This window comes from Cnephaeus nilssonii, assembly GCF_951640355.1.
Source record: "Cnephaeus nilssonii genome assembly, chromosome: 14".
Classification (NCBI taxonomy): Eukaryota; Metazoa; Chordata; class Mammalia; order Chiroptera; family Vespertilionidae; genus Cnephaeus; species Cnephaeus nilssonii.
Genome location: NC_137085.1, coordinates 47,033,032 through 47,048,373, shown reverse-complemented (window position 1 = coordinate 47,048,373; position 15,342 = coordinate 47,033,032). Strand labels below are relative to the sequence as shown.

At 40.1% G+C, this 15,342-nt stretch overlaps 1 protein-coding gene across 2 annotated transcripts in view; it reads left to right on the top strand.

Moving 5' to 3' along the window:
- Window positions 1-282: 282 nt before the first annotated feature.
- Window positions 283-15,342, top strand: part of PUM3 (pumilio RNA binding family member 3) — a 38,751-nt gene continuing 23,691 nt past the window's right edge. The window contains exons 1-9 of one of the 2 annotated variants that reach the window (XM_079791133.1): window positions 283-353; window positions 3,312-3,403; window positions 4,330-4,548; window positions 7,671-7,806; window positions 8,407-8,482; window positions 11,629-11,722; window positions 11,982-12,048; window positions 13,320-13,494; window positions 14,396-14,499. In XM_079791133.1, coding sequence (XP_079647259.1) covers window positions 3,319-3,403; window positions 4,330-4,548; window positions 7,671-7,806; window positions 8,407-8,482; window positions 11,629-11,722; window positions 11,982-12,048; window positions 13,320-13,494; window positions 14,396-14,499 — 956 coding nt within the window. In that variant the 5' untranslated portion in view covers window positions 283-353; window positions 3,312-3,318. The other variant, XM_079791134.1, reaches the window with a different exon arrangement.

The window sequence follows — 15,342 nt, the reverse complement described above, 5'->3', positions numbered from 1 at the left end:
AACCATGGCTACCAAGGCGGCTTTAAAAATCGGACCGGCCCCCGAGAAACGCCGCGGTCTTCCCGGCGCGGGAGCGACAGGGTTAATGACGTCACGTCCGGGAGCCGCTCACACGCCCTCGCCGACGGATCGTCTCCAGGGCCAAACGCGCTTGTGTCACTGCCTTGGTTCTTCTTGATGAGGTAAACAGGGGTGGACCAATAGAAATGCCAAACTTCTCCGGCTAATCCCCGCCCTTTAACCCAGGCTCCCCAGCGGAAGGAGAAATCCGTGGGCCCGGGGGCGGGGCAAGTCCAGGAAGCGGAAGCGGCGGCGGGAGCCGGGAGCTGCCCTGTGGCGGCCACACGTGTGCGGTGAGTGTGGCGGGCCGGGCGACTGCTCCTGGGAGGGATTCGCCCCACGTGGGGGGCCCTCGGGGCCGCCGGAGCGGAGAGAGGGGTTCACACCTGTCACTCGCTGGGCCGCCTTCAGTGATCGTGTCTATTCTGGGAGCTCGGAGATCCTCTCTACCGCGTTGTCCTGAGAATGCAGGGTTAGCCCGACGCCTTTCACCCTCTAAAGCCCGGGCCCGTGTTAGTGGCGCTCAGCCTTTTTGTCGCACGTTTGACACACGCCCGCTCTGCGCCCCAGCAGTGCTAGGTGCCGAGTTTGCCACCTGAACGCACAGTTGCCAAGCTCTGAGCGCTGAAGGGAAACTTGTTGGGGACGGAGATGGGGGACGGGGGAGTCTGACGAAGTGATCTTTAAGCCGACCTAACGCATGACGAGAGGCACCCTGAAATCCCGAAGCCCAGGGGAAAGTACTTAAGTGGAAGCAGGAACTTGGGCTAAGTCCCTGAGCTGGGAGCTATAGAAAAGGAACCGATGTGTTGAGCTAGGAGTGCAGTGATACAGGATAAAATGGGAGGGGTAGGGTGGTGGGACGAGGTTCTGCAGGGCTTTGAAGGCCCTGGTAGGGGAGGTTAGATTTTCTCTACATGGGAATGCATTGCCATTTCTGTTCCCATTTGTAGAAGACAGGGAAGGCTTACAAGCAAGGGGAAAACGGGATAGGCCCTGGTTGTCTTTAGAAAATGCCTGTAATTTGTATTTTTGTTGATTCTATAATTGGAGTTTATTGATAATGGTTTGGATTAAGGTGATGGTAGCGGAGATCAAAGTTGGAGGGTTAGAGGTGTTTTTAAAGGGGGTTGGACAAGACTTACTGAAGGCCTGAATGTAGCAGGTAAGTGAGAAGAGATCTTAGGGTTTGTTTTTTTTCCCCTTGAGTGGCTGGTGTGCCATTGGCTGAGATGGAGAAGAAGAGGGTGGGTAAGGAGTACTATCGTTGGTAAATTTGTATCTCACGGGGATACAGGTTAGCAATTCTGTACCGCCTACATGTGTGCTAGGGTTAAACAATACACAAATTGTAGATACGGAGAGGCAAGTTTCTCACTGTCAAGAGAAACTGTCAGAGAAAGAAGTTACAGATAAGCAGGAGAGGAAGAGTAGAGAACCCTGTGGCACTTGATTAGAATTGGGAGACAGTAGTATGAGCTTATTTAATAGGTGCGGAAACAGGTTTGTGTGTTCATATAGGCTAGTATACATGCACGTCACTAGCCCTGTGCGGTGAAAACACCCAGAAGCAGTGACACCCCAGCGACAGCAAGCACACCCAGCACTCACATAAGGTGAACTTAGAACATGTATCAGGAAATAGGAACATGATTGTTTTTTTAAAAAGATGGGGCTTGTCAAAAGGACACAGCAAACTGAAAGATTTCCCACTGACCAAGGTTGGAACAAATTGAGCAAAAAAGTAATAGGTTATAAACCAAGTAATAAAATATCTATGAGGCCATACTGATGTAAATAAATGAACAGAGGAGAAGAAACAAATGTTCTCTACAGAAGAATTTGAAATAACAAAGGTAGAAGTAATGAAGGAAATAGAAAGTCACCATTAAAATACCACAGTTATGGATGCAGGGAAGATTCATTGGATAATGCTAAAATTAGTGGGAGAAATATAAAATATTGTATAATCTCAAAATGTATCACCCAAAATATTTCTTAGTTGCTATGCTGATTTTAACATACGTAGTTTAACAAATTCTTTAATCCTCCCCTGTAGGAAGTAGAATTTAATTCCCCTCCCCTTCATTTTAGGTGAACATAGTGACTTGATTCTAATAAATAGCGTATAGAAAGGGAAACATAGTGACTTTACAGTGGAGAAACCTGGCAAACGGTACCTTAACCGAGTGATCAAGGTTAATATTGCCAGTCATGTTGATACCATGTTCCTCATAATATGATGTAATGTCAGGGGCACTTCACCTCTGTGGTGTTCTTCTCCCAAAATCCATAAAGCCAGTCTTAATAGTGAGAAAATAATCAGACAAACCCCAAATGAAGGATATTCTACAAAGTGCCTGACCAGTAGTTTTCAAAAGTGTCCCAGTTGTGAGACACAATTAGAGACTGACAAACTGTCACAGAAGTACGGTATTGTCTAGGGATCCTAACATCTACCCTAGGGAATCAACTTTAGAAATTTAGGAATAAATTGAATATACAATTTTGGAAGGTGGAGAAATAGCCAAATAACTTTTGCTTTTGACATATTCTGCTGCTTTCAGGATCTTTGGGTAAGTGAGGGGTTATCTGTTGTCTGCCCTGTGTACCATGGGGTTTCTGTACCCAAAAGTGACCTGTTAAGCAGGTTTCTCAAAATATTAAATGTTTCAACATAGTAGCATTTTGAGGGTCACTAAAAAAGAGTAACAAATTAAACATTTGAAGTTAGTCTTTGTTTTAGTTACATTGTGTTACATAGGAAACTTTTAGATAATCTTTTATTTTTGTTCATTAAATTTGAATATATGGTAAATGCAACTTATTGTTTCTGGTTTTTTAGGACAGAGACCCAAGAAAACAAATGGTATTTTCAGTTTCTCATCACAGAATCTTCCCAGGTTATAAGAAACACAAACACTGACATGTACATCATATTTAATGTAAATAATGGTCTGTTTTTAGCCAGTACTATTGCTGAAGCGTTGCCTCCAAATAAATGACACACTAGCCAGGGTGTACATGTGCAAGTTTGTCTGTGTGTGTGTGTGTGTTCTTATTTTTTATGTTGGTATTTATTTCCCATTGTAAAGTCTTAGAAGCAATGATTGATTACTTCCTGGACATGTGTGGGTCCTCACAGGAATTGCCCTGTATGTAAGAACTCTGACTAAATGTTGCAGTGACTACTTAATGACTTAGATGAGAGCAATTCAGTGATCCTTTTGGGTTTTGCTTTTGTTTTCCAGAATTGCCATGATGGAAGTCAAAGCAAAACAAAAATTCACAGGAAAAGGTACAAAGACGTCACAAGAAAAAAACAGATTTCATAAGAACAATGGTAAGAAAGCCTTACCAAACTATGCTTCTTGTGTGGTTATTTATTTGGCCTTTATAATTGGAGGGAGGGGTGTCAGCTAGTGATATTGTTGCCTCATGTTAGCCACACTAATTCACCACATTGTATTTTAATGTTTGATCAATTGTGGTTGATTAGTATATAATACTGGTAAACTATATACTTTTATCTTAAAGATTTCTAATTGTGATGTCTTAATATTCCATCAGGTGTCAGTATTGCAAAATAGAAAAGTCAGTCTGTGTAAATGATTAAATGTTTCCTAAGCAGTCTTTGCTTGTTTTTTCTTACAGCAGTCTTAGGGCATAGCTGTTGCAGTTTTCATGTCATTTGTTAGGTATTTAATTGCAAACTTTGTTGACCAAAGAAGATTTTTGTCAAATAACTTTATTATAGTGTCTGAAAGTTATTTTCAAACACTAGAATTTTTAAAAAATTAATATCTTTAATTTGCCTATATGGTATGGTATACCTCCTAAATTTCAAGTGTTTGTTCTGTTTTTAGATTCCTACGATGTTATTGAACTTTTAGAAGTTATGTGTAAAGACTAACGATATGGAGTCATTAAATTAGAATACAAAGGCATATAAATAATACCTCACTTCTTCTCTATGCGTAAAATAGAGAAATATACCAAACTGGTTATCTCTAGAATTATGTATAGTTTTTATTATGCATACCTCTACTTTATAGGTTTTCTGTAATGAACCTGTATTATAATTTTGTAATCAGGAAGTTTTTAAATTTTGGTTTGGTATTTTAAATCCTACTCTGCTCCATATTTGAGAGTAGGACAAAGTATTTTCACTAAAGAGGGTTTAATTTTCTGTAACAAATACAACCCAGTGGATACAAGAGATCTAGGCTCAGGATCATTGAACTAATACTTATTTTGTATCATCACTAGATTCTGGTTCTTCAAAGACATTCCCAAGAAAAGTTGTTAAGGAAGGTGGACCTAAAATCACATCTAAGAACTTTCAGAAAAGTGCCACAAAACCAGGGAAAAAGGGTGTGAAACAGTTCAAGAGTAAGCAACAAGGGGATAAAATACCAAAGAACAAATTCCAGCAGGCAAATAAATTCCACAAGAAGAGAAAATTCCAGCCGGACAGTAAGAGTGATGGTAAGCACTGGTTCCTTCGGCATGGTTTCTGTGGAAGCCTTGCCCTACCTGAGCTGTTGCCAGAACCACTGTGCACAGGGACTCGAGAAATCTGTTAGAGGCCTCCCATTCTTGTTCCTTGACAGGCAACATTTGGGGTAGGGGTCAAAAGTATATGGGATTGCCCTAGCCGGTTTGGCTCAGTGGATAGAGCGTCCACCTGCGAACTGAAAGGTCCCGGGTTCGATTCTGGTCAAGGGCACATGCCTGGGTTGTGGGCTCGATCCCCAGTGGGTGGCATGCAGGAGGCAGCCAATCAATGATTCTTTCTCATTGATATTTCTCTCTCTCCTTCTCCCTCTCTGAAATCAATAAAAAGATATTTAAATATATATATATCTGCCTTGGTTAAGGATGTCTTGGTGATCAAGAGACATATAGACCATCATTTCACAGAGCTTAGGTCAACCCATCAGATGGCTCAGGTCCAGCAGGCAGTTCCAAGGAGGGTGTAGCGTACACCTGGCATATTTGACTTTCATTGGTTCAGGACAAGTTGCTCACTGATGGGATGTACTGGCAGGGCTCCCGTGTGTCTGTTGAAACACACTGCTCATCTCTTCGTCAGGCTGTTGCAGCAGTCGTTTCTAAACTAGAGCCTTGCTGTCTCTTGTACAGTGTGCCCCCTTGTGTATTAGTTTGCATTGGTCTCCACGTTACATGTGCTGTTATACATATACCTCCTCTGCAGCATCATGGGACTTTTCTCTGGTGTCTTTCATTCTCTTTTTCTCCAAAATGGCATCTCGTAACACTGCTCCTTTGCTGCCAACCGAGACCACTGCCATACGGCCTTCTCACTTGTTCCCTAGCCCTGGTCCCTGCTCTCTACTCGGCCTGGGGCTGTTGACTAGAGGGACAGCAGCCTTTACACAGGGAGGTTGGGCGAGGGGAAGGAAGGAACAGTTTTCATTGTTTCTCTCAGGTCTGCAGAGTTCTTGCACACTCCAGCTTCAATGTTTTCTCTTGATCCTTTTTTCTTCCTCTTCCCTTCATCACTCGCCACAACCCATAGTTTCTTTTTCCTACTTCCTCTAAAGCTCCTAAATCTCCCTTTCCCTACTGAGATTTGGGCACCTGATTTTTAAACACACACATTCTCACATGATCCTGTCATGCTGTAGTCTGGTTCCTTCTGCTTTGGGAGACATGTTCCTGACATCTCAAAACGGAACTCTGATTTTATTTTCTCATATTTTTATTCTAGCAACTGAGGGGGATAAATACTAGACATCCCCCAAATTGGTATGTCTACTGTAACCTAGTATGGCATATATCTAGGGTGCCCAAATGTTTGTGGAATTAAATGAGCTCAGAGTCGGTTATTGTTCTCTGCTGTATAGTCCATGATAGTCTAATATCAAAGGTAAATATGCCCTCTGTTACCTATAACCCTGTATTACCAGGCCAGGAATAAATAGCCAGTAAGGGGAATACATATGTTGTATAGCCATTAAAAATTATGGTTTCAAGGAATATTTATTTTCATGGAGAAATGCTTACAATATAGTTATTAAGTTTAAGTGAAGACAGATTCTGCATTTTTAGGAAGAATAATATAAAACATGCACAGACAAAAAGACAAGAAGGAAATAAAATGTCAATGGTTATATCTAAGTTTTGGGATTATAGAAGAATTTTGTTTTTGCATTTTCTAAGTTTTTTATAATGAGTATATTTTCTAATCAGAGAAAGGAAGATATTTAGAAAAAACTAATTCTCCAAAGAGGATACTCATGTTAACAATACACATTAAGTTATTCTTTGTTTGGCCTCTTTAGGCTTTTTGATTCAATTGGTTTTGAGGACAAAAAAATACTAATAGAAAAACACTTGACTTTTATAGAATTACTCTGTTTGTAGAAAACTTAGAACTTTTGATTGTGCAGTGTCACGAGTAAAAGGAAGCAGAGCATAAAGTTTTAGAGTTGTCTCTGGATATGAATCCCGACTTTGCCACTTACTAGTTGTATGACCTTGAACCTGGGAGCTTAACTACTTTATGCCTTTGTTTCCCCAATATGAAAGGGAGGGCAATAATAGTACCTACCTCTTAGCAAATGTATAGTATTAAGGATAGTCATCATGCTATACATTATCTCTAGACTTACTCATCCTGTTAGCTACAATTTGTACCCGTTGACCAGTATCTTTCCATTTTCCCTACCTCCCTGCCCTGGTAACCACTATTCTACTCTCTGCTTCTATCTTTGACATTTTTAGATTCTACATGTACGTAAGATTTTACAGTCTTTTTTCGTTTCTGTGTCTAGCCCCATAACTCATCTAAAAAAAAAAAAAAGTATTCACCTTAAAATAGAGTTGTTCTGAGAATTAAATGACTTAATACATAATAGCACTCAGAATGGTGAATTTTTTATTACAGTGTTTTTCCTGTTTTAATTTGGACTAATTAACCTAATTATTTGGACTAATTAATTAGAACTAATTTTTGTTTTCCTTAAGAACTGATTATACCGCCCTAGCCAGTTTAGCTCAGTGGATAGAGCATCGAGCTGCCGACTGAAGGGTCCCAGGTTCGATTCTGGCCAAGGGCATATGCCTGGGTTGTGGGCTTGATCCCCAGTAGGGGGCATGCAGGAGGCAGCCAACCAATGATTCTCTCTCATCATTGATGTTTCTCTATCCCTCTCCCTTCCTCTTTGAAATCAATAAAAATATATTTTTTAAAAAAAGAACTGATTATACCTAAAGTCCGATGAACTTGATGTTCTAAAGTAGAATTTATTTTACAATTGAAAAAGATGCTTAAAAGTTCTGAATTGCTTTTTACCATCCTTTTGGTTTCCTTTTTTTTTTTTTTTTAAGTAGGTATCCTCTTAAGAATTAATAAATAGCTACTGAATGAATGGATGGCTAGTTTGAACCAAATTTAAAATGTATAAACTGCTCAGAGAATGAAATAAAGTATAAGCATATAGAGAATGATATTTTCCCCCTTCTAGTTTCCCCATTTAGTATATATAAATCCTGATCAGTGATTGCCCTATGTACCTGACTTATACTTGTTTGTGGCACTCAGTATGTTAAATGTAATTGGAAATAATTTCTATAATGACTAGAATCAGCAGCCAAGAAACCCAAATGGGATGATTTCAAAAAGAAGAAGAAAGAACTGAAGCAAAGCAGACAACTAAGTGATAGAACCAACTATGACATTGTTGTTCGGGCAAAGCAGATTTGGGAGATCGTGAGAAGGTAATGCTGCTTAGTGGCACCTTTAATAGTCTCTTTGAGATGATGGAGGAGTAAGAGTATGCCTTGTAAATAATGAGATGTCCTAAAACAAATGATATAGTACTTGGGTTATTTAGGGAGCATTCATAACACTGCAGTGGAGGTATTAGTATTTGGATATCTTGTTTTAGAAATGTGGGGATCACTAGGATGGTGTCAGGTATGTTTATGAAAATGCATTCGAGTTAAATTGGGTTTGACATCCTTCCTGAAAGATTTCTGAGAAAATGAAGGACAATTTCTTATCAGCTAGGTTTTGAGATACTTAAGTCTTTGGTGTCTTGCACTTGTTTTATTATTTTCTTTACTTTTGAAGTTCTGGCTGTGAAGGTTTAGATTGATGCATGAAATTATACCTTGTGAGATGAATTTCTGCCTTTGAGAAAATTACTTCTCTCTGGCTGCTCTGGAATAGTAATGTTAATGTCAAAAGATTTGCTGCCTTGGAAGAGAAAATCACACTTAACTGGGTGAACATACACTGAAGCAGTTTTTAGTTTGCCTTGTATAAAATGTCTTCGCTTAAGCTATGTTTCCGCCCTCTTTTATTCTCTTTTATAGAAAAGACTGTGACAAAGAAAAAAGAGTGAAGTTGATGAGTGATTTGCAGAAGTTGATTCAAGGAAAAATTAAAACTGTAAGTAGGGCATACTTACAGGTGCAATTTTAACTCTTGAAATTGACTTACTCTGTAAAGGATAGCTGGCCATTTATGACAAGAGAAATTGTTTTAAATGCATTTAGCCAAAAATTTCAAATAATGACTAAGTAAAAAATTTAATAATTAGAGAAATTATTTCTGGGATATTGTAAAAACAACAACAACAAGTATTTGGCTGTGTCATTTTAAAATAATTTACTTAATATAAATCAGTGTTCTTGAAAGTTATCTTGAAGAATTTATTAGTTCAGTAATATGTGGTAAAATGTCTTGCTCTAGACTCCCTATTCTTTTGGATGTTCGCTTTTTAGGTGTGTGATGCAAACATTATTCTTTCTTCCATGCTTTTACAAACATGCAAAGATCTTTCAAATGTTATAGATTTGGGAGTTCTGACGTAATTTTCATTGTTGATGTTTAGTCCTGTATTATAATAAATTGTTGACCTGTGTATTTGGATACATACTTAGTGACTGTTCACCTGTCAGATAGTAGACTCAATAGCTTTGGGGCTCTGGAGGAGCAGCATGTGCTAAACCATGTACAGAGGTCTAACAGGCTACATTGCAGTTAGAAGGGAAGTTCCCCGCTGCTGCTTTCTTATACATCCGGCAAGATCTTTTTAGATCTTGATGCAAGATCTGTTTCTCCGCTCTAGCAGTCTGTTATCCTCTATTTATAAACATTTTACACTCAGGATCCTCTCCCAATTAATTACTCCTAGGTTATTAATACATGCCCATGGACGTGGGTGTTTAAATCCGATGTTCAATTCACTCTGTTGCTTACCATATCTGTACCTTTGGACAATTGCAACATATTTATTATGTACTGTGTGCTAGGAGTTGTGCTAACTAATGCATATGTTGTCTCCTTTACCTTAATGTTATTAGGCGTTTCATACATCTGGGACTCAGACAAGTTAACTTTCATCTTCAGGGTCACAGGGATTGCACATTCCTTAATGTCTCATAAATTTATTTTTCTCATCTGTAAAGTGGGAATAGCAACAGCCCACTCTTAAGGTTGCTTTGAGGTCTAAATGAGAAAAACATATTTAAACCTTGTATATTGGGTATGTAGTAAGTAATCAATATATGTACAAAAGCAGCCTTGTTTTTAAAAATTATTTTAGTTGTAATCATTAATGTCTATATAAATACCCCTTAAGGAAATTCTTCTGAAATCTGTGGCTTTGATGGGTGTATGCCTTCACCTTCTGAATTGTTGGAATTAAAACATTTTAGAGACAGACTGAGCAACTAATAATAAGCACTATTAAAGTAGACAGGTACTGTATCATAGGAAGAAATAATTTTGCATAACTGATAGTAGTTGTTGCTATAGAAAATTGATCAGCAAGTCCTCCCTTCGTTGAGGACCTAATCCATCCAGTAGTTGTGATGGGGGAGTGGATTGGGGAATCAGATTTGAAATATAACAAGTTTCTAGGAATATAATTTGATATATGTTCAGGGAATCATAATAAAAATGGAAGAAATGGAGGGAGTAACTTATGATTGCTAATGTGTGTATTTACTTGTATAGCAAGACTTTTTTTAGATCTATATCTTTGGTTGCCTAAGCCAAACTTTCTTAGATTTAAAAAATCATAGAATAGAATTTTTGAATAAGAAAATCCCCCTTTTAGGGAAAGTAACTTTCAGAGAAATGAGAAATATGATATGTATAATCATTAGACAGGTTTGGTTTGATTTTTGGTTTTAAATAATAATGATTGGAATCTTGCAAAATAGTTAAATCTGTTCCTGTCTCAGTGCTGTATTGTAGGCAGCAAAACCAAAGAATGCCATTTTGTACCATTAAAACTGGTATTTTTACTCCCCAGTAGCCTAGATTTAATTTTATCCATGAAGACCCTACCTTTTATCTAGCAAGGAATTCTGAAAGCGATAGCAATAAAACATAAATAATACTAGCCGAAAACGGTTTGGCTCAGTGGATAGAGCATCAGCTTGCGCACTGGAAGGTCCCAGGTTCAATTCCGGTCAAGGGCATGTACCTTGATTGCGGGCACATCCCCGGTGGGGGGGTGTGCAGGAGGCAACTGGTCGATGTTTCTCTCTCATCGATGTTTCTAGCTCTCTATCCCTCTCCCTTCCTCTGTGTAAAAAATCAATAAAATATTAAAAGAAACAAAAACAAAAAACATAAATAATATTAGAGGCAAGGTGCAAGAAATTTGTGCACTCGTGGGGGGGAGGGTCCCCTCATCCCGGCCTGCACCCTCTCGCAGTCTGGGAGCCCTCAGAGGATGTCTGAAGTCAGCAGTCAGACATCCTTAGCGCTGCCCTGGAGGCAGGAGAGGCTCCCGCCACCACCGCTGCTGCGCTCGCCAGCTGTGAGCCCGGCTTCTGGCTGAGCGGCGCTCCCCCTGTGAGAGCGCACTGACCACCAGGGGGAAGCTCCTGTGTTGAGCGTCTGCCCCCTGGTGGTCAGTGCACATCATAGCAACCAGCCGTTCAGTCCATTTGCATATTAGCCTTTTATTATATAGGATTATATAGGACTAGAGGCCTGGTACATTAAAATTCGTGCACTGGAGGAAGGGTCCCTCAGCCCGGCCTGCCCCTTCTCACAGTCCGGGAGCCCTCGGGCTGGAGGCGACCCGGTGATCAGGGGAAAGCGACGCTCCATCTCACCTCTGCTGCTGCCACTGCCGGCAGCACAAGCCTCGGTCGGCCCTGGTTACCTGCACCTTGGGCGTCGGCTGGGCAGCCTCCATCTGAGGCTTGTCTGCATTTTGGGCTGGCCCTGGGCGTCTGGGGGGCTGAGGGGACTGGGTGACTCCATGGGCAGGCGCCCTGGCGGGGCTGAGGGGACTGGGTACTGCCATATTGTGGCTGTGGGCGCCACCATCTTTGAGGGTGGGGCAGTCAATTATTATAGTCCCTCCTTATTGCCTATAGGCTCCACCATCTTTGAGGGTGGGATAGTCAATTAGCATATTCTCTCCTTATTGGCTGTGGGCGCCGCCATTTTTGCGACAGCATGAGGGTCAGTTAGCATATTCCCTCTTTATTAGATAGGATAGGATAGGATGATAGAAACATAAATCTCAGAGAGAATTAGTCTAAAGGCCCAAACTGTCTTTCCTACAGATTGCATTTGCACATGATTCAACTCGTGTGATCCAGTGTTACATTCAGTTTGGCAATGAAGAACAGAGAAAACAGGCTTTTGAAGAACTACGAGGTATTTCTTATAGTTTGAAGATTAATTTTAATCATTTGTAATGAGTCACTTGTTTTCTCTTGAAATACCCAAGACTGTCGTCCTGCATAAGACTTCTGTTGCGGAAAAGCAGTGTGTCCTCTGTAGGACTTTTTAAATTTTTATTTGTTCTTTGCCTGGGATGGACAGAGGGCTAGTTGTTTATATTCCCAGGATGATGCATTTATTTAGTTCTTTCCTTTGTTTCTAAGGAGTCATTGTAATATATTTTGTTTTCCAGATGATTTGGTTGAATTAAGTAAAGCTAAATATTCCAGAAATATTGTTAAGAAATTTCTCATGTATGGGTGAGTTGTTTTACTTATAAAATATATTTATATTCGTTTTTTAAAGATGTGGGTGTCAATTGTGTGCAAATGTTTTTTGAAAGTCTGTGACCATAAGAATGGCCCTCAACAGTTGCTTGTAATGTTTCCAGGGAGTGTGATCTTAAAAACAAATACTGAAATTAATGTAAATTGATAGCACTGCCTTCACAATTCTTAGTGTATATCTTGAAACCCTAGAAGAAGAGAAGTAGGATAATTAACTTGTAATTTGTTACCAGTATTTAGAGGGGAGAGGGTTGGGAGGCGCAGGTGAGTACACACAGAGGCAGAGGCAGAGCCAGTGGTCAAGAAATGTCAAGATGGGCCCTAGCCAGTTTGGATTAGTGGATAGAGCGTCAGCCTGTGGACCGAAAGGTCCTGGGTTTGATTCCAGTCAAGCGCAGGTACCTCGTTTGCAGGCTCCTCCCCAGCCCTGCTCTTGGCTGGGGCACATGCAGGAGGCAACCAATCAATGTGTTTCTCTCACATTTCTCTCTGTCTTTCCCTCTCTCCCCCATTCTCTAAAAATCAATGGAAAAATATCCTCAAGTGAGAATTTAAAAAATAATAAGAAGAAATCTCAAGATGGGAGGATTTCTTGAATTAGGTGGAATTTATATTTGTCTTGATTTCTCTTTCTGAGTATAATAATGTGCCAAAATATGTTCATCAACAACAAAAAAGTACTGTTGACAAAATTTTCAACAGCTATTCCTGACTATGATTATCAGCTGCTTGATTTTAGGATGTAATATAACTACTTGTGAATAAGTCCTGTTTTAAAAGAGCGTCCTTAGAATATGTTTTATTCCTATTTCTATGCATCTTAGACTTTCACCTTCTCCTTTTCTCTTTCCCTACTTTTCTCAAGCTGAATAATTTAATGGGAACTGACATTTATTGAGCACTTATTACGAGCTGGTCACATCTTAGCTCATTTAATCCTCACATTGACATTATTCTTTCTGTTTTATGAATGAAGAAGCTGTGGCACAGAGAGGTTAAATAACTTGTCCAGGGTCTTGCAGGGTAAGCAGAGCCAGGTTTCGGCTACCTCGTAATGTAAAAGCTTGAGGTAGAAATACAAGGCAGTTTGATTTTCTTTCCCATAAGCCTTTCTCTGTGGTAGACACCCCTCCTCCCCCATGATGAGTTGGTCTCAGGAGTTATGTTGGTGTCAAGTTATGTTTTGTTGCCACCCAGCCTTCTCCTGTATCACTTACCTTTTCCCATTATCTCATCGGGTTTAGGGGTAAACCGCAGATTGCGGAGATAATCAGAAGTTTTAAAGGCCACGTGAGGAAGATGCTCCGACACGCGGAAGCCTCGGCCATCGTGGAGTACGCATACAACGACAAAGCCATTTTAGAGCAGAGAAACATGTTGACAGAGGAGCTCTATGGGAACACATTTCAGCTTTACAAGGTAGCACTTCAAAGCATTTTTCTAGCGTTTTTGCTTTTCCTATGAGCTGTTACTTACCTTCTGATGCCCTGTTTTCAAACTGTATTTTTACTTTGGCTGGTCCTTCAGGAGACCATCTTAAAGGACCCTTTTTTTTCTCATGGATTATTTTGTCTTCCGTATAGTGAGCAAGTGATTATACTTTCTCTTTCACCCGGGCACTATTTTTAAATCCCCTTTAAATTGAACTACTGTTGTTACTCCCTCCCAAATGCTGCATGTAATGCTTCAGTACTTCCGTTTCTGCAGTCAGATAGACCGAGGTAGAAGACTCTTAACAGAAGTGAAGCTGTGTCACCACCCCCTGACCAGCTCTGGCAAAAGTGCATTGGGCTCCCTGTTGCTGCCTTTTTCTGTGTTTCTTCATGTGTGTGGATCACTCTTCTCCAGGTTGTATCTAGAGAGGAATGGGAGTAGAGAGGCCCAACCTTGGATATAGTCACAGGGATTGAATCTGGAAAAGGCCAGGCATGGGTATAGAACATTTAAAGGATCTATTTCAGATTTGGGACATAAATGCCCACACTTACCTCCAAGGATATGGATTAATTCCTGGGTTGCCTCTTAACAGTCAGGTTCAAGTCCTGGGTTGAATTTAGTGCTTTATTTCTTATGTAACTGTCACTATAGGTGAGTACAAAACACATGTTGGCAAGGATTTTCAGCTGACTACTTGATTTTGTGATTTGGCATGTGCTAGGTGCTTGACAGGTACCTGTTGGCTAGTTGAGTTGGTTGGTTAGCCTGGCTCTTTTAAGTACGTTGGTGGGCGTACACACTGAGAATGAGATAATCGAGAATTACTCTACAAGTGTATCTACGTCATTAAATTTAGAGGGGTTTAATTTTTCTTCTGTTGCAGTCAGCAGATCACCCAACTCTGGACAAAGTATTAGAAGTACAGCCGGAAAAGCTAGAGCTTATCATGGATGAAATGAAACAGATTCTAACTCCAATGGCCCAAAAGTAAGAAAGCTGTTACTGTTTTTTTCTTAACAAATAGCATTTGAAGGAGGTAAGTTTTGTAAAGCCCTTGCCTAGAATGATGGATAGTTTTCCCAATATAATGTTATTTCAGTTGGATTGTAAGACTTAGAAATTGGGCATGTGACCTTCTTGGCATTTGGACCCTGGTGGAGGGATTAAGATGTAGCCTCAGACCAGACGGCCTGGGTGTGAATCCTAGTGCCTCCTCAGTCACTAACTATGTGACCTTGGGCAACTTAACCTTTCTGTGCCTCAATTTCCATATCTATAAAATTGGGATAATAATAGTACATATTTTATAGAGTTTCATGAATATGGGTTGATATTTCTAGAATACTCAGAAAAGTGCTTTGTCCCTAAAAGCAATATGTTTCTGCCATCTATTTTAAACACTCAGTGTGAACTTGAAGTTGTTGGTGCCTGATCATCAGCTTCCACTGTAATACCTGAATTCACCAAGTGTCACACTAGGAATTAGGTGTTGCAGTTGCTGGTAATGTTTTGATCTACTTGGGTTTTAACTTTACTAAAATTATTTTATGAAATGCATTTTATGATGCATTGTGAAGGGTGCTTAACAGAAAGAAAATAGATTTATAATCATGTGTCCATTGTTGGGTAAAAAATATAGATGTTCTTTTTTTTTTTAATATATTTTTTTATTGATTTTTTACAGAGAGGAAGAGAGAGGGATAGAGAGTTAGAAACATCGATGAGAGAGAAACATCGATCAGCTGCCTCCTGCACATCCCCTACTGGGGATGTGCCCGCAACCAAGGTACATGCCCTTGACCGGAATCGAACCTGGGACCTTTCAGTCCT